At 51.2% G+C, this 19,957-nt stretch overlaps 1 protein-coding gene across 1 annotated transcript; it reads right to left on the reverse strand.

The window, feature by feature from the left end:
• Window positions 1-17,550: 17,550 nt before the first annotated feature.
• LOC135596461 (uncharacterized) lies at window positions 17,551-18,525 on the reverse strand. The gene is made up of 2 exons (XM_065088504.1): window positions 18,061-18,525; window positions 17,551-17,997 (listed from the first exon to the last, which is right to left on the reverse strand). Exons 1-2 carry the CDS (start codon window positions 18,523-18,525, stop codon window positions 17,551-17,553), a joined length of 912 nt encoding a protein of 303 aa, XP_064944576.1.
• Window positions 18,526-19,957: the final 1,432 nt, after the last annotated feature.

Genomic DNA, 19,957 nt, shown 5'->3' on the forward strand with positions numbered 1-19,957 from the left:
GCAACAATTTATATCAGACCCTTTTATAGTATTTTTTTTTAAATATAATATTTTTATATGAATAAAAATATTGTAATGCCATTTCAAAACATTAAATTGACTTTTTATGATATATATATATATATATATATATATATATATATATATATATATATATATATATATATCAAACACCTCAATACAAATTATATTCATATCCATTTGTTGATATTGTATGTAATGGGAAGAATGACAAGAATCTATATCATGATCCCTTTATAGTGTTTTCTGTGTATAAACGAAAATACTGTAACAATGTTCTAAAATATCATAACTATGTAAATATGCAATGGAAAAAATCACAAGAATTTATATCATGACTTCTTACAATGTTTTTTATATGAAGAAAAATATTGTAACTGACATTTTATAATTTGTAACAAACATCTCAATGCAAATTATGCTCATATTCTTTTGTTGACATTATATGCAAAGGAAAGAACCATAAGAATTTGTATCTTGACCCCTTCAAAGTGTTTTTCTTTTCAATTATTGTATTTTTTTATATATGAACAAAAATATTGTAATGATATTTCAAAATACTATAACTGACTTTTTATGACTTATATCATATATCTCAATGCAAATTATATCCATGTCCATTTATTGGCATTGTATGCAGTAGCAGTAAGAATTACAAGAGTTTATATTATGACCCATTTATAGTGTTTTTCTTTTCAGATATACTATAATATTCTTTTGTATATGAACAAAAATAATACGATGATGTTCTAAATATTTCGTCTAATGTTGATAATTATTATGTTGATTGTTGTAGTCTCTATTTGAAATGGCTAACTGACTAAATGTAAGTTGATAATATTTTTGTTTATAAAATGATGCTTTTTGGATGATTTATTCTTCGTTCTTGTTGAAATTAATAATCAAAGTAGAAGTGTGCTACCAAAGACGATTGACTCAATCAGTGGTGTTGTGGGAAACAACTTTATGTCGTGGCCTCGGGGTCGATGCGGCTTGGTTCGGGTCCGAATACGCGGGGATCTTGTACGGCGTTCCTCGAGACTGCTGAGGTGGCCGATTACGATGGTCCGATCGAGACGTTACGTCGGGAGTGAAGCTTTTCCGTGGCACCGGGAAGATGCAACCCCGCCCTTGTACCTACACACAGGTCGGGTCGGAAGCTCGGCCCAACCCCTCCGACGATCAAGTTAGATGATGTGGAGGGAGTTTTTTAGTGAAGAAGTGTCTCTCTATCCCTCTTCGTTTGGAGCCCGGGGGCATTTATAGGTAGGTTTGATGTTACCTGATGTGCCATCCCGTCGGAGCGGGGCCGTACCTTTGATGGTGTCTGTCGTTGTCGTGGGCGTTGCGTGGAAGGCTGAGCTGCCGCAGGGTATGGCGAGCCTCGGTCGACGCCTTCCCCTGCCTCGACCGGTCGTGCGGGGTCAGACGGTGAGGTCGTCTGGGTACGGTGGGCGTGGGTGCACATTACATCGGTGTTAATGCTCGCTCCCTGGGGCAGTGTGCCGTCCAGGGGTGGATGATGTCATGGCGCACCTGGTCGCCATTTTTATCCCTATCATATTCTCCCCCCCCCCCCCTCCCCCCCCCCCCCCGAAGGAAGCTACGCCTCGATTGATGTGAGGGGAGGTCCGAGGCATGGCTTTGGCTTTGAGAAACTGTGCCTGCCGGGCGGTTTCCGGTTTGTTGACGGGGGTGTTTGAGTTTTAGCGGCTAAGGAGGGTTGGACGTGCATCGGTGATTTCGGGCGGTGTGCTGCCCGGGAGCGCAACTCAATCGGGAACTCGAGCGAGGGTCGTGGTTTCGGCCGTGGAACATGGCAGGCAAGCCGCGCCGGCGTGGTCTCGGGAAACATGCAACCAAGGAGCACGACGCAGGCGGGCAGACCGCGCAGGTGTGGCCTCGGGGAACATGCAGCCGAGGAACATGACGCAGGCGGGCAGACCGCGCAGGTGTGGCCTCGGGGGAACATGCAGCCGAGGAGCACGATGCAGGCGGGCTGGCCGCGCAGGTGTGTCCCGGGTGGCATGGAGCCGAGGAGCACAACGCAGGCGGGCTGGCCGCGCAGGTGTGTCCCGGGTGGCATGGAGCCGAGGAGCACGACGCAGGCGGGCTGGCCGCGCAGGTGTGGTCCGGGTGGCATGGAGTCGAGGAGCACGACGCAAGCGGGCTAGCCGCGCAGGTGTGGTCTGGGTGGCATGGAGCCAAGGAGCTGCTTATGCCATTTTTCCTCCTTGTCCATTTAGCAGTAGCGGGGGTGGAAAATTACCGTTTTTGGCCTATTTTCTGAGGGGGAGCTGGTTGCTTTTGCCGCACGCTTTCGGGCGTTGAGATCGAAGCGTCAATGCGCTGCCGCTTCAGTGGGGTTGCCACGTCAGGCTTTCATTAAGGCGGAGCGTCTTTTGGTGCGACGTGACGGTTGCGCACGTGCAGGGGTGGGCTGCCGCCCATTCTCGGGAGGCGAACGGGCGCTGGTTCTGGCGGGATATCTCCTTTAAATAGCGGGCGCCCGACCTCGATTTTATCTTTTGTCGCTGAGTCTCCTTCTTCAGGTCCCGCCGTCCCCTTTTCTGTTTTCTTCCCCGCTTCCTGGGTCGTCCTTCCTTTCCTCATACCTCCTCCCCGCTAAGGTCAGTCGTGATGTCGTCTTCTTCTCCCCCTCCTTCTTCCCCTTCCTGTGCGGCTGAGGGGGGACGTCTTCCGACGTCTCCTGTCGAATCCTCTGATGGGGAGGCGGCACGGGCCCTGGAGGCCTTGATGTGGCCGCACGACCACGACTCCACCGTGAGTGGGTCACTACTGGGGGGACTCCAGGAGCGCTATGGTATCCCGGAGGACCACATCCTTAGTGCCCCTGAACCGGGACAACGGGCGTATGACCTAGTTCCGCAGGGTTTCGCGCTGACCCTAGACGTCCTGGAGGCGGGTCTACGCCTTCCTCTTCATCCCTTCATCGTGTCTTGTATTTCCTTCTAGCGAATTTCGTCGTCCCAGGTGGCGCCGAACTCCTGGCGTTACCTGGTGGTGTTCCTGGGGGAATGCCACTACGCCAAAATCACCCCTACCCTCAACCTGTTTCGTTCTTGTTACCGCCTCTCCAAGGGGTCCGGGGGATACTTTCTATCCGCCCGGATGGGGTTCCGAGTTGGGGGGGCCCCTTCTAACAACAAAGGGTGGAAGGAGATATTCTTTTATGTTAGTCGGGCGAGGGATTGGGGCTTCGGAGTACGGTGGTCCGCCAAGGCGAACGATAATACCGTTCCGACCCTGAGCGAGGCAGAGCATCGAGATCTAGGGAGGCTCAAGGAGGTCCTCCCCAGCTCCCAGGTTCTCCGGAGCATGACCGAGCGGTGGCTGGTCGAGGCGGGCCTTAGTCCGATGCCTCGGGGTATGTTAGTAGTGTTTAATTCGGACGTGCCAGGGTTTAATCTTGGTGCTGACATGCTTTCCCCGTTTCCTGCAGAGATGGTGAATCTCCGGTCACTCCTAGGCGATCAGGCGCCTCCGACTCTGCCCTCAGCGACGCCGGTCGTCCCACTGCCCGGCTAAGAGGGTGCCCCGCTGGAGGTTGAGGCCGAGCGCCCTCGGAAGAAGGCCAAGGCAGCGGCTCCCACGGGGGCTGAAGCGGCTCCTTGTCGAGGTGAGGCTGGGTCCAGCCAACAAGTGGCTGGGAAGGGCCCTCGCCCTCCCAGCGTGCGCGACCTGTGCCGGTTAACCACCAGGGACGAGGAGCCATTCCTGGCGCGGATGGTGGGCGAGATCCCGACCGGGGAGGCAGGCGATCCCCTGGTCGCTCGCTGGGGGGGTTTGTCCCGGGGGGACAAGGTGTGGGCCGGAGGGGACTCCTCCGCGGCCTTTCTCCGAGGGCGTTACATCCCGATGTGGCTCGGGACCTGTACACTCAGCCCTTGGGGGCTCTCCTCGATAAGTCCGCCAGGTCCTTGGTATGGGTAAGTGCTTCTCCTCCCTCCTCGGGGTTGCTCCCCTGACGCTGTTATTCTTGACCCGACTCTTTTTTCTACAGGGTCTCCATTACGCGACGGCCTTGATGGACAGGGTGCGCGACGCTGGCCGGGTCATCGGGGACCTTATCAGGCGCAATGCCGAGCTCTGCCGTCAGGTCGAGGAGGCACGAGCCGGGGCTGGGCTAGAGGCCGTGGCGACTGTTGGGAAGCGCACGGCGGAAGCAGAGGCGGAGGCGGTTCGCCTCAAGTCGGAGCTCGAGGCGTCCAAGAGCCTGAATAACGACCTCCATAAGACCATAAGGCTGGAGCGAACCGAGCTTCGTTTGTTGAAGACGGAGGCGGGCGCCCTCAGCAAAAAGCTAGAGGAGGCAAAGGCGGAGGTGAGGGCGGCCTCCGAGGCGCTTGCCGAGGAGGCTCGTCTCCGACCCGAGAAGGACCAAGAATTAATCACGACTTACAAGAAGTTCGAGGGGTTCGAACTCGGGCTGACGCGTACGGGGCGGGTTTCTTTTGAATATGGATATCGGATTACCACGGCCCGCTTCCATTCGCGCCACCCGGGCCTTGAGGTGGAGGAGGACCCTTTTACCTCCCATCCCGAGGATCTTGAGGTGGATATGCCCGAGGACGTTCCTTTCGACGACCAGCTGGACACCCCGAAGGAATGAGAGAGGTGTTTTGTCTTGGTCGGTCTGTGGGTCGGAGGTTGGGTCCTGTAAGTCGGAGTCAGGTCTTGTAAGCTGTCTTTTTCTTGAAATAAAAGAAGGTTTTGTCTTCTCTCATGGATTTGCTCGTCTTTTTCTTCCCTTAGGCAAAAAGTTTCTTCCTCCCGGACGAAAAACTTTTCTTCCTTAAGCGAAAAATTCTAAGGCTTTGGACGTTCCACGTCTTCGGCGAAAAACGAGGAAGAATTTCTCTTGTCGTGGCTTGCCCGACTTCTTCCTCTTTCCTTAGAGGAAACTTCTTCCCCTAGATGAAGGGCCTCTTTATTCAGACGAAAATTTTCTTAAGGTTCTGGACGTTCCATGTTCTCAGCAAAGGAGAACCGTCCATTGTCGCGAGTCGGCATGTACCTGGTCGGACTATCTCGACAACCCGATAAGGCCCCTCCCATTTGGGGGCTAGCTTCCCCCTTGCCCGGGTCGGGTTGCTGACCTCGGTCCTGCGCAGGACTAGGTCGCCTAACTTAATTGGTCGGGGTCGTACCTTCCTGTTGTAGACCCTGGTGACAGCTCTTTTATAAGTGAGATCCTTCAGTTACGCGTCGGCGCGTCGCTCTTCAAGTGCGTCAAGGCTGGCTCGCAGCCCTTCGTTCGAGACTTGCTCGTCATAGCTTCTCGTCCGTAGGGTGGCAATGGCTACCTCGGGCGGCAGGACAGCTTTGGTTCCGAACGTCAGGCTGTACGGGGACTCTCCAGTCGTGGTCTTGGGAGTGGTGCGCAATGACCAGAGGATGCTCGGGAGTTCGTCCGTCCAGGCCGATCGGGCTGCGGATACTCTTCTTTTGAGCCCGTCCAAAATGGACCGATTGGTTACCTCTGCTAGCCCGTTCGTCTGAGGGTGAGCCACCGAACTGAACTTCAGCTGGATTCCATGGCCCACGCAGAATTCCTGGAACTTTCTACTGGCGAACTGAGGCCCGTTGTCCATAATGATGGTTTTGGGCAAGCCGAACCGGGTCACCAGGTTCCTCCACACGAATTTCTCCATTTGCCACTCCGTGATCGTGGCCAATGGTTTGGCCTCGACCCACTTCGTGAAATAATCCACTCCCATGATGATGTACTTCCGTTGTCCCGAGGCTGGCGGGAAAGGTCCGAGCAGGTCCAGACCCCATTGCGCGAACGGCCACGCGCAATCGATGGGGGCGAGCGGGACCGCGGGCTGCCGGGGTGTGCGTGTTGGGAAATCATTGAGGGGGCGACATCATATGCGCAGCGGAAGAACAAGAAAAACAAAATCCCAGATTCCCAAAAAGATGTTCGTCGTCGTGCGAAGATTGGTGCGCAAAATCCGCAAAACACAAAACTGCGTATAGAGATTGTGTTACCTAGGGAGATCGTATATCCCTGTTTCCTTGCAGATCCTTAGGAGAGGGTGAAGGAGGTCAAGCGTCCTCCTCTCTAGCGGTGATCCACACAGCAGGGTTGCGACGACGCTCCTCAAAACTCCAGGCCTACTCTGAGGTGGAGAGGGAGAGGAGAATAGGAAGGGCAAGCAAAGACTCTAGCCTATGAGGCTGTGAATCCCTCCTATTTATAGAGATCCCGTGTCAAAACCCTAATGGGTCCTTTCCCTAGTGGGTATTGGATCTGCATCCAATAAGACAAGGGCTCCGTCGGATATCTCATATCCGAACCTCTACTCATCGCAATGCCTACCATATGTGTGTGACCCTCTAGGCCCAATATCGAGCTGGCCGTGAGTCATACCTGTCAGAACTCCTTCTAACTTAGTGAATTATTATCTCTGTAATAATTCACTCGACTCATCGACTACGGAAGTACTAGGCCACTACGCCGTAGTCCCCAGACGATACAGGGGAATCCAATCCATTGGACCTGTCTGTCCTCAGTTACCATGTACCTATAGTCCCTCATCCATCTAATATCCCAGAGACCGTATATCGAGCATGGTGCTGTCAGACCCATACGGTTTCTACTCGAGTCTCGCTCTAATCGGATTCTCCCGGAGAACTCTTTCTCTCTCAACCCGAATGACCCTGGCCAGGGATTTGTCTGAGCAAGAACACATAGGATATTCCTCTCATGACGCCGAGAGTGGATGATCCTCTGTCGACACTCAATAGCCCTCGTAAGGTCGACTACCACTCCCAATGACCAGCTGTACTAGATCTGAGAACAGTCAAACCTATAAGTCTGGTATCAAAGAGTGGAGCACTCATACAGGACATCCTTGGTGTCTCAAGTCTAAGGACCAGATACACCACTAGGACTATGGAATCGCTGTCTGACAATAAGGCATCATCAACCATCCAGCATTCCGTAAGCGGATCAATCAGTGAACTCATTCTACAATGAGCACCTGTACTGTATCCCTAGTGTCCCTACACGAGCAGCTATGAGACCAGCTGCATCCATCATATGGACGGGTATACAGCACACCAGTCTATCCGGTTATCACGATGTCCCTCTCGAGTAACCTATGACCGGGATTATTTAGGATATGTATTTAAAGGTGAATCGATCTCATTATCGTGATCTCATCACGATCCGATTCCCATTGCACAAATCCAAGGACATCACAATATATATGCATTTATGCAATAGTTATAAAGTGATATACGCCAAAATATAATAAGCAAAAAGATTCTGTATCAAGTCACACGTGCCATCACTCACGTGATTGGCTTGCTGGGCACCTATGACTAGCAATCTCCCACTTGACCTAAAGCCAATCACCTATGTGTCTGATCCCCATCAGACCCCTGTGACGCTCAAAGACAATCTGAGACAACGGCTTTGTCAGTGGATCTGCAATGTTATCTTCGGATGGAACTTTTTCCACTGCTACATCTCCTCGGGTCACGATCTCTCTTATAAGCTGGAACCTCCTCAGAACACTTCTGATAAGACCCGGGTTCCCTTATTTGAGTAATCACCCCATAGTTGTCGCAATATAAGGAAGTCGACTTGTCGCTATCTGTATCGACTCCCAAATCTGTGATGAACTTCTTCACCCAGACTCCCTCCTTTGCTGCATCTGATGCAGCAATGTACTCCGCCTCTGTGGTCGAGTCAGCAGTGGTATCTTGCTTGGAACTCTTCCAGCACACTGCTCCTCCATTCAAGGTAAACACATATCCTGAATTCGACTTGCTATCATCGACATCAGACTGAAAACTTGAGTCAGTGTAGCCTTCAACCTTAAGGCTATTGCCTCCATATACTAGTAAAAGATCCTTAGTCCTTCTCAAGTACTTAAGGATACACTTTACTGCTTTCCAGTGCTCCAAGCCTGGATCCGCCTGATACCTGCTCGTGACACTCAGAGCATGCGCTATATCAGGCCTAGTACATAGCATGGCATACATGATAGACCCTATTGCTGAAGCATAAGGTATCATATTCATGTTTGCCCTTTGGAATTTTCCATGCCAAACCTTTTGACAATGGTTACTATGTACCTGGACTGGGACAAGCCAAGCATCCTCTTGGATCTATCTCTATAGATTCTAATCCCCAAGATATAAGATGCTTCCCCTAAGTCCTTTATGGAGAAGTGTCTAGATAACCAAGTCTTTACTGTGGATAGCATTCCTACGTCATTCCCAATGATGAGGATGTCATCCACATATAACACCAAAAAGGTGATAGCGCTCCCTCTTACCTTTCTGTACACACAAGGCTCATCTTCGTTCTTAACGAAGTCATAAGATCTGATTGCCTCATCAAATCTTATGTTCCAACTTCGGAAAGCTTGCTTTAGTCCATAAATGGATCTAAGCAACCTACACACCTTATCTGGGTAGTTCTTGGACACGAATCCCTCAGGTTGCATCATATACACCTCCTCCTCCAGGTTCCCGTTGAGGAATGCGGTTTTCACATCCATCTGCCAGATCTCATAATCATAGTGTGCTGCAATAGCCAATAGAATTCTGATGGATTTTAGCATTGCTACGGGTGAGAAAGTTTCGTCGTAGTCAACACCTTGCCTTTGACGATACCCCTTAGCCACTAGCCTTGCTTTATAGGTCTCTACCTTTCCATCTACTCCGATCTTTTTCTTAAAGATCCACTTGCAACCGATGGGTACAATACCTTCGGGTGCATCAACTAGGTTCCAAACCTTATTGGAGTACATAGAATCCATCTCAGAATTCATGGCTTCTTTCCACTTCCCGGAGTCTATACTCATAATAGCCTCCTCGTAGGTCTGAGGATCAATATCCTCTACATCCTCTGCTCTAATATGTCCCACATATCTCTCAGGAGGATGGGATACTCTATCAGACCTGCGTAAAGTTGATACTTGTGTATTAGGTACCTGAACAGACTCGGGCTGTAGAGTGGTGCTTGAGCTTGGTTCCCTAACTTCGCTCAACTCTATCATTCTCCCACTGTCTCCGCCAAGAATGTGTTCCTTCTCAAGGAACACTGCTCTCTTAGCTACAAAGACCTTTTGGTCCTCGAGATGATAGAAATAATACCCACAAGTTTCCTTGGGGTATCCCACAAATTTGCATCGCTCTGTCCTTGATTCTAACTTATCGGGGTTGTGTCTTTTAACATGGGCAGAACAGCCCCAAATCTTAACAACCTTAAGATCAGGCTTCTTCCCTTTCCATATCTCATATGGTGTAGACACTACCGACTTAGTTGGAACTCTGTTCAGAAGGTAAGCTGCGGTTTCTAGGGCATATCCCCAGAATGAGATGGGTAGGTCAGCGAAACTCATCATGGACCGTACCATATCTAATAATGTACGATTTCTCCTTTCAGAGACACCATTGAGCTGAGGTGTATAAGGAGGTGTCCATTGGGATAATATCCCATGGTCCTTGAGGAAGTGAGTAAACTCTGTACTTAAGTACTCACCTCCTCGATCTGATCGAAGAGTTTTGATACTCTTTCCAGTCTGGTTCTCCACCTCATTCTTATACTCTCTGAATTTCTCAAAGGCCTCGGACTTGTACTTCATTAAGTACACATATCCATACCTTGAGAAATCATCAATAAATGTAATGAAGTAGGAGTAACCTCCAATGGCATGAGTTGACATGGGTCCACATACATCACTATGTATGAGTTCCAACAACTCAGTGGCTCTCTCTCCAGTTCCACTAAATGGAGAGTTGGTCAGTTTTCCACGAATGCAAGGCTCACAAGTTGCATATGGTACATAGTCGAATGGATCTAAATATCCATCATTTAGCAACTTTTGAATCCTTCTTCCATGGATGTGACCTAGCCTACAATGCCACAGGTATGCATTGTTCACCTCATCTCGTTTCCTCTTAGACACATTTACATTCATGATATGTGGAGTGGTGTCTAACATAAATAAACCATTATGCACTGTTCCTTTCGTGATGATCTTATCATCTAATAATATCGAACAACCATTGTTCTCAAAAACAAATTTATATCCACTAACTGTTAAACATGAAATGGAAATAATGTTTTTGATAATAGAAGGAACAAAATAACATGCATCTAATGCAATAAAAGCTCCACTAGGCAGATGTAGAGCGACCTCGCCAACAGCTAATACAGCAACTTTTGCTCCATTACCCATCTTTAGGTCCATCTCGCCTCTCTCTAGTCTCCTAGGCCTTGCCAGAACCTGCAACGAATTGCATATATGATAAGCACTACCGGTATCTAATACCCATGTGTTATCATAAGAGTCTGACAAATGGAGACTGATCATGAATGTACCTGAAGCTTCATCAAGCTTTTGTTTCGCCCTTTCTGCAAGGTACTCTTTGCAGTTTCTCTTCCAGTGCCCATCTTTACCACAGTGGAAGCACTGGCCTTTGTCCTTTGTTGGGTCTTTCTTAGCAACCTTTGCTTTACCTTGTTTGCCCTTGCCCTTTCCCTTCTTAAGGGACCTTTCTGCTTTCCTTTTCTTTCTGGTCTCACCAGTGTAGAGAACTGGCTTCTCTTTCTTAATAGTACTCTCTGCCTCCCTCAACATATTGAGGAGCTCTGGGAGAGTCACCTCAAGCTTGTTCATATTAAAATTCATTATGAACTGTGAAAAGGAATCTGGTAGGGACTGAAGCACAATGTCCACACACAAGTTATCCTCTAGGACCATTCCTAGACCTGTGAGTTTCTCTATCCACTCAATCATCTTTAGGACATGGTTCTGAACCGGTGTCCCCTCTGTCATCCTAGCGCGGAAAAGGCTCTTGGATATCTCATATCGTTGAGTCCTTCCCTGTTCCTCAAACAATTTACGGACATGTAGGAGAATGGATCTGGCATCCATCTTTTCATGTTGTCTTTGTAACTCTGGAGTCATAGAGCCCAACATATAGCACTGAGCAAGAGTGGAGTCATCAATGTACTTCACGTAGCGAGCGATCTCATCCTCGCTTGCCCCTTCTTCGGGCGTAGGCATCACTGTATCAAGGACGTACACGATTTTCTCCGCTGTGAGAACAATTCTCAAGTTACGGAGCCAATCCGTATAATTTGGACCAGTGAGGCGGTTGACATCAAGTATGCCACGTAAGGGATTTGAAAGCGACATTTTCTGAAAATAAAGATGTAGCAAAATGAATAACATGCAGATTTTGCAAGAAATAAACTATCAAGATATGGACTTCTATCTTAATATGCTCCCACTATTTTACTAACGAGTCACGCGACACCCTCAGCACGTGAAACGGAAGTCTCCGGCAGACTTCTAGTGGGGATCAGGATTCAATCAGCGTCTTAGTGTAACCTCGAGGGACTCGACCAATCACACTAAGCCTAAAAGGTAGGCAACTCTTACCGATCACAACTCCTTGTGATTCCCGTCCTGTTCGGCCTCCGAATCACCATGGCCTCGAGGGACTCGACCAACCATGATGCTCGGTTAAGTCAACACCTTCGTTACAAGATGAGTCTGATTTGATGATATACCCTCGAGGGACTCGACCAAGCATACCATGTCCTCAGGTCACCGGTGACATCTCTATGTCGTAAGCAAGATAGCGAATCGCGATATAGGTGAGTCTCGAGGGACTCGACCAACTCAACCTACACCGGGATTCGGTTCCTACTCATAACGATGGAAGGCCACGTGGGTCAATCTAATTGCCTCACGTTTACCGACTTAATATTATCGAGAGATGTTTCTATAATTTGGTCTCCTAATATGACATGTCACACATATACATATTTAATATATATCTACATCGCATGCAAATATATATACATATCTAGTATGTGTATAATCAATCACATCAGATGATCATGGACCACAACCTAATATGATTAGGCCCGAGCCAGTAGGCCTAATCACTCACATCAAGATCTATGTGTGCAACGGTGCATCTCCATGCCCTGTGATCGTCCATCTCGTCCTCGTCGGTTTCGTCGACATCTTGATGCATCTCCATGCATCAGGATCGTTCGTCTCGTGGGTCCTGCTGTCGCATCCACGCTCCCGCTGCGCCTCCTCATGTGATTACAACTTAATCATAGGCACGCAGGCCCGACAATAAACGAGAAATATAATGGAGGTTCGCAGACCTCAATAATAATAATCACAAGTACACACATCACACGGTCCATGATCATCCATCCACACATCATACATCACATGTATAAATAATCATCATCATGTAGGACTACTAGATAATAATAAAAAATAATAATCAACTAAACCTTTTAATTAATTAATATTTTTCTGAAATCAGGGACATATAGGGAATTTCTCAATTCCTAAGGGTATTTTCGTAATTTGGACAAAAGACAGAAACTGGAATTTCTCAAATTCCGAGGGGCAAAACTGTCTTTTTCCCAGAAAACCCTAATGCCCTTTCCCCTTTTCGCTGCTGCCGCCGCCGCCACCTTGCCGGCGGCGGCCTGTGCGGTGAGGGGCGGGGCGCTGCCCTCGCCTGCGGGCGTCGCCGCCTCCGCGGGCAGTTCTGCCGGCGAGGCAGCGCCCGCAGGCGGTGCTGCCTCGCTGGCGGCCGCCCCTGCGGGGTTTTTGCCCGTGGGAGCAGCGGCCACATGCGCCGCTGCCCTGCGGTGCCTCAGCCCGCGCTGCTGCCCCGCGGCGCCTCTGCCCGCGGCTCTGCCCTGCGGTGCCTCAGCCCGCGCTGCCAGCCCCGCCGGCCGCAAGCCTGCTGCAAGCAGGCCGCCGGCCGGCTGCTGCAGGCACAGCGCTTGCGCATGCGCCGGCGCTGTGCTGCCTGGCTGCGACTGCGGCTGCCGCTGCAGGTGGCTGCAGGCATGCAGATCGAGGGTAGCAACTGTTGCTGCCCTTCCTCGCTTTTGCGTCAACGATTTTGACGTCAATTTTCTTCCTAAACACAATACACGCAGTTCAAAACCAATCATTCGCACGAACAACCTGGCTCTGATACCACTGTTGGGAAATCATTGAGGGGGCGACATCATATGCGCAGCGGAAGAACAAGAAAAACAAAATCCCAGATTCCCAAAAAGATGTTCGTCGTCGTGCGAAGATTGGTGCGCAAAATCCGCAAAACACAAAACTGCGTATAGAGATTGTGTTACCTAGGGAGATCGTATATCCCTGTTTCCTTGCAGATCCTTAGGAGAGGGTGAAGGAGGTCAAGCGTCCTCCTCTCTAGCGGTGATCCACACAGCAGGGTTGCGACGACGCTCCTCAAAACTCCAGGCCTACTCTGAGGTGGAGAGGGAGAGGAGAATAGGAAGGGCAAGCAAAGACTCTAGCCTATGAGGCTGTGAATCCCTCCTATTTATAGAGATCCCGTGTCAAAACCCTAATGGGTCCTTTCCCTAGTGGGTATTGGATCTGCATCCAATAAGACAAGGGCTCCGTCGGATATCTCATATCCGAACCTCTACTCATCGCAATGCCTACCATATGTGTGTGACCCTCTAGGCCCAATATCGAGCTGGCCGTGAGTCATACCTGTCAGAACTCCTTCTAACTTAGTGAATTATTATCTCTGTAATAATTCACTCGACTCATCGACTACGGAAGTACTAGGCCACTACGCCGTAGTCCCCAGACGATACAGGGGAATCCAATCCATTGGACCTGTCTGTCCTCAGTTACCATGTACCTATAGTCCCTCATCCATCTAATATCCCAGAGACCGTATATCGAGCATGGTGCTGTCAGACCCATACGGTTTCTACTCGAGTCTCGCTCTAATCGGATTCTCCCGGAGAACTCTTTCTCTCTCAACCCGAATGACCCTGGCCAGGGATTTGTCTGAGCAAGAACACATAGGATATTCCTCTCATGACGCCGAGAGTGGATGATCCTCTGTCGACACTCAATAGCCCTCGTAAGGTCGACTACCACTCCCAATGACCAGCTGTACTAGATCTGAGAACAGTCAAACCTATAAGTCTGGTATCAAAGAGTGGAGCACTCATACAGGACATCCTTGGTGTCTCAAGTCTAAGGACCAGATACACCACTAGGACTATGGAATCGCTGTCTGACAATAAGGCATCATCAACCATCCAGCATTCCGTAAGCGGATCAATCAGTGAACTCATTCTACAATGAGCACCTGTACTGTATCCCTAGTGTCCCTACACGAGCAGCTATGAGACCAGCTGCATCCATCATATGGACGGGTATACAGCACACCAGTCTATCCGGTTATCACGATGTCCCTCTCGAGTAACCTATGACCGGGATTATTTAGGATATGTATTTAAAGGTGAATCGATCTCATTATCGTGATCTCATCACGATCCGATTCCCATTGCACAAATCCAAGGACATCACAATATATATGCATTTATGCAATAGTTATAAAGTGATATACGCCAAAATATAATAAGCAAAAAGATTCTGTATCAAGTCACACGTGCCATCACTCACGTGATTGGCTTGCTGGGCACCTATGACTAGCAGTGCGGGCATGTTCTTGGCACGAACTGCACCGCTGCACATAAGCCTTCGAGTCCCGGCACATGGTCGGCCAGTAGTAACCTTGGCGAAGTATTTTATGTGCCAGGGTTCGCCCGCCGATGTGCTCCCCGCAAACTCCCTCGTGGACCTCAGCCATGACCGTCTCTGGGCTTTGTCGGGCTCCAAGCACCGTAGGAGGGGGTATGTGAAGGACTGCTTATGGAGGCGTCCGCTCACCTCGGAGTACCACGCATGCGTACGACGTAGGTGTCGGGCCGCAGCCTCGTCTAGAGGGAGGATCCCGTCACGCTTGAAGCGCAGCAACTCTTGCACCCACGTGGTTTGAGCGCCGCCCAAGTCCGTGGCTGCTATTTCGATGGCACGGGCAGGGAGCTCGTCGACTTTTGGCCGGACTCCGGGGGCTGGCTTGGACGCTAGCTTAGCTAGCGCGTCCGCTCGCTCATTTTCTCCCCTCGCAACATTGGATAATGTAAAATGAGAGAACTGGGTGGACAGGTTCTGTACCTATGCCAAGTACTTGGCCATGACTGGGTCCCGAGCCTCGTATCCACCGCTGAGCTGCTCGGCTACAAACTGCGAGTCGATGAGGACGTGCAGGGTGACCACCTGCATTTCGAGGGCCAACCTGAGCCCGGCTAGGAGCGCCTCGTATTCCGCCTCATTGTTAGTGGCTCGGAAACCGAAGTAGAGGGAGCGCTCGAATGATCGTCCGTCGGGGGACCGCAGCACTAGCCCCGCGCCGGCGCCCTTTGAGTTGGCTGACCCGTCCACGTGCAGGACCCATGGTTCAGGAGGTTGCTCCAGATCGGTCTCCTCGGTCTGGGTTAATTCTGCGATGAAGTCGGCCACGGATTGGGCTTTGATGGCTGTTCTGGGCACGTATCGTACGTCATGCTCGCCGAGCTCTACTGCCCATTTGAGAAGTCATCCTGCAACATCAAATTTAGACAGGACCTGCCGAAGCGGCTGGTCGGTGACGACCTCCACCAAGTGAGCCTGGAAGTAGGGGCGTAGCTTTCGGGCTGATAGCACAAGTGCCAGCGCCAATTTTTCGATCGGTGGGTATCGCTCCTCGGGCCCGCTTAGGACATGGCTAACGTAGTAGACCGGTAGCTGCTCGCCGGAGCTTTCTTTGACCAAAACAGAACTTACCGCGTGCCGGGAGGCGGCTAAGTAGAGGCCGAGCTTCTCCCCGGGAGAGACCGAGGCAAGTCGGGGGAGGTTGGCCAGGTGTTGCTTCATTCACTTGAAGGCTTCCTCGCACTTCGCCGTCCATTGGAAACTCTTCAGGTTCTTCAGTGCCCTGAAGAAGGGGAGGCAGCGGTCACCTGATCGGGCGAGGAAACGAGACATGGCGACGAGGCTCCTATTAAGGCGTTGTAGGTCTTTGATCATCCGAGGCGACTGCATGTTAATGATCGCCTAGACCTTCTCCGGATTTGCATCAATTCCTCTTTCATGTATGATAAACCCGAGGAATTTTCCCGAGGTTATGTCGAAGGCACACTTTGCGGGGTTAAGTCACATGCCGAACTTGCGTAGTGTGGCGAACGTCTCGGCCAGATCGGCGAGGTGAGCCGTGGCCTCCTTACTTTTTACAATCATGTCATCGACGTAAACTTCCATGTTCCGCCCGATCTGGTGGGCGAACATCTTGTTAACTGTTCTATGGTATGTAGCTCCGGCGTTCTTCAGTCCGAAAGGCATGACCTTGTAGAAGTATATCCCTTGATTGGTGAGGAAGGCCATGTGCTCTTGGTCTTCAGGCACCATTCTGATTTGGTTGTATCCTGAGAAGGTATCCATGAATGAGAGGCGGGCGTGTCCGGCTGTGGCGTCTACCAACTGGTCGATCTTTGGGAGGGGATAGCAGTCTTTGGGGCATGCATTGTTGAGACTGGTGTAGTCAACGCATATCCTCCAGTTTCCATTGGGTTTCTTTATGAGGACTACATTGGATAGCCATCGCGGGTATCTGGCTTCTTCTATGAAGCCTGCCGCTAACAGTCGGTCCACTTCTTCTCGTATGGCGAGCTGCCGATCCGGGGCCTGACGCCTGGGCTTTTGTTTCACTGGGCGGGCGTCGGGCGATATGTTGAGGTGGTGTTGTGCAACCTTCGGGTCAACGCCTGTCATGTCAGACGGCGACCAAGCGAAGACGTCGGCATTTTCCCGTAGGAGACTGATGAGCTGTTTTCGTTCTCGCTCGGGTAACTCCAACCCAACCTTGATCGTCGATCCGGCCGATCTTCTATTAGCGGCAAGTCGATGGTGGATTCTTTTGGCTCCGGATGGAGGTCAGTCTCTTCATCTCCCGAGGATCCTCCAACGGCGGTTCTATCCCTGCCCTTTTATTTAACGAGACGGCGGTCAGGTAGCAACGCCTGGATTCTCAAGGGCTTCCGGTGACTTCCCCGACCCCGACGTGGGTCGGGAATTTGATAGTTTGGTAGTAGGTTGAGACGACGGCTCTGACCTTGTTGAGGGTCGGTCGACCGAGGATGGTGTTGTACGCTGTGGGAAGGTCGACCACTAGAAAGGTGGTCATTACTGTCTTCGACCTTGGCGGGGCCCCCAAGGTTAAGGGCAAGGTGATAGCTCCCAGCTGAGAGATCGAATCTCCGGTGAATCCGGTAAGCGCCGAGCTCATCGGCTTCAGATTCTCCCTAGCCAAGCCGAGCTTCTGGAGGGCATCAAAGTAAAGTATGTCGGCCGAGCTCCCAGTATCGACCATGATCCTTCTTACCTGCGCGTTGGCGATCCTGGCCGATATCACGAGCGCGTCGTCGTGCTCGGGTTGTTCGGATGTCCCGGTCCGGAAAGTGATCTCGGGCTCGGGCCCGTTCTTGGGAGCTTCGGTTGGGACGGCTCTAGCGTAAGCCTTTCTTCTCGTCATGGAGCCTCCACCGGACGCGGGGCCGTCGGCGATTACATCGATGTGTCGTTCGATAGGGCCCTCCGGGCGTGGTGAAGGTTCCTTGTTTGGCCGAAGGTACTAGCCCAGATACCCTCTATGGATGAGCTCCTCAATTTGCCTTTTTAGCTCCCGACACTGTTCAGTGTCATGCCCATGCTGTCGGTGGAAGCGGCAATATTTTGATCGGTCTGCAAGCTCTCGCGGGCTCCTCATCGGGTGAGGCTCTTTGAGTAGCCCCTTCTCCCTTATGTGGAGGAATATTTCTGTTCGGGACGAGTTCAAAATGGGGAGAGGGGGCCTTGGTGTGGGCAGGTCGGGCCGGTCCAACCTCCTCCAGGACGCGGTGGGCTGTTGCGGTCGGGGTTGCTCCGACTTGACCCTCTTGTGTTCCTCACGCCTCCCGGCCATCCATGTTTCCGCGGCGATAAACTGGCTTGCTCGCTGCAGCATCTCAGGTACCGCGGTGGGGGGTCGCTCCATGAGGGACCAAAAGAACCTGGTAGGCCGCAGGCCCATCATGAAAGCCTGCATCAATAGAGAGGGGTGAGCATCCGACAGCCCTCAAATTTGCGTCGTAAAGCGATTCACAAAATGGGAGAGGGGCTTGTCCTCCCTTTGGTTGAGCCCAAGGAGCAACGCCGCAGATGGCTTCGGTCGAGCGTAAGCTAGGAAGTTGAGCTCGAAATCCCTGGCCAGCTGATCGAAGGAGGTGATGGTCCCGGTCTTCAGGCTGCAGTACCACGCGCGGGCCAGCCCCCGCAGAGTCGTTGGGAACGCCCTACACATCAAGGCGTCAGCGGTCCCGTACAGCACCATCTGGGCGCGGAAAGCGGCTACGTGGTCCGCCGGGTCAACTGTGCCATCGTATGCGTCCAGCGAAGGGAGCCGGAAATGGGGTGGAATCGCTTGATCTTGTATCTCGGGGGCGAACGGGGACCCTTGATGTCTGTCTGCCCCAGGTTCTCCCTTTGATCCGCGAACCTCCTGTTGCACCTCGTCTAGTCGCCGGTTAATGAGGCGTAGCTGGGCTCGCATGGCCTCTGCTGAGTCCATAGACAGCGCCTCGGGGGCCAGACGGATCGTCGGGTCCTCCGTTCCTTGATTCTCGGGTCGGGCCAACCGGCTTTGAGGCAACGGGGGGGGGGGGGGTGCTCGGGGAGTGGCGCGTGAATCCGGGTGATGGGCTCCTGCTGCTGTAGGGGTTGGGTCATATGTGGGGGCGCTGGATGAGAAACGAGCGGAATGATGGCTTGGATCACGCCCGTCAAGGCTCGGACTTGGTGAGCGAGATCGTGGAAGGCCTCGGGCGAGACGGGCGACGGGCCGGCGGGGGCGCCGTCGGGTGGTGACAAACCCGGGTCGTTGAACAACCGCCAATAGCGCTCCGACGTCGCGGCGGGATGCTCGTCTCGGGTTCCGTCGCGCGGGGGGTGTTCCTCTGGAGTGCTGACCGGGTGCAACCTGATGGCCGCGGGTTCGTCAGAGTGGGTTTGCTGATCGCTCGACATTCGGAGGCCCTTCCTCTAGCACCAAAATGTTGTGGGAAATAACTTTATGCCATGGCCTCGGGGCTGACGCGGCTTGGTTCGGGTCCGAATGCGCGGGGATCTTGCACGGCGTTCCTCGAGACTGTTGAGGTGGCCAATTACGGTGGTCCGGTCGGGACGTTGCGTTGGGAGTGAAGCTTTTCCGTGGCACCGGGAAGATGCAACCCCGCCCTTGTACCTGCACACAGGTCGGGTCGGAAGCTCGGCCCGACCCCTCTAACGATCAAGTTAGATGATGTGGAGGGAGTTTTTCAGTGAAGAAGTGTCTCTCTGTCCCTCTTCGTTTGGAGCCCGGGGGTATTTATAGGTAGGTTTGATGTTGCCTGATGTGCCATCCCGTCGGAGCGGGGCCGTACCTCTGATGGCGTTTGTCGTTGTCGTTGTCGTGGGCGTTGCGTGGAAGGCCGAGCTGCCGCAGGGTATGGCGAGCCTCGGTCGACGCCTTCCCCTACCTTGGTCGGTCGTGCGGGGTCAGACGATGAGGTCGTCTGGGTACGGTGGGCGTGGGTGCACATTACATCGGTGTTAATGCTCGCTCCCTAGGGCAGTGTACCGTCCAGGGGTGGCTGATGTCATGGTGCACCTTATCGCCATTTTTATCCCTATCAAGTGGTACCATGTACAATTGATAAAAGAAATAAGTCTAGAAATATATTATCGTAACGATCTATGAGTAATGACAACTAAAGATGCACAATATGATGTTAATTATAGTATTTTTAATAATATTATAATATTTTTATATCCTCGATAAAAATATTGTAATATTATTGAAAAATACTATAAGTGAGCAAAATAAAATCAAAATACACTATAATATACCGATTCAAATTGATGTTTATAATAGTTTAAGAATAATATTAAACAAATGGGGATAAAAAAAATCTCTGTTATAATAATTTGACCATCATGACAAAAATAATATAAAGCCTTTTGAC

The sequence above is a fragment of the Musa acuminata genome, chromosome BXJ1-11, assembly GCF_036884655.1.
Source record: "Musa acuminata AAA Group cultivar baxijiao chromosome BXJ1-11, Cavendish_Baxijiao_AAA, whole genome shotgun sequence".
NCBI lineage: Eukaryota > Viridiplantae > Streptophyta > Magnoliopsida > Zingiberales > Musaceae > Musa > Musa acuminata.

Bases quoted from the DNA above. Each gene is read 5' to 3' on its own strand.
- LOC135596461 (XM_065088504.1), bottom strand. From the start codon at position 18,525: ATGGACTCAGCAGAGGCCATGCGAGCCCAGCTACGCCTCATTAACCGG. The intron at 17,998-18,060 runs GTGAATCGCTTT...CTATTGATGCAG, and splicing joins ACAAGCCCCTCTCCCATTTT to GCTTTCATGATGGGCCTGCG.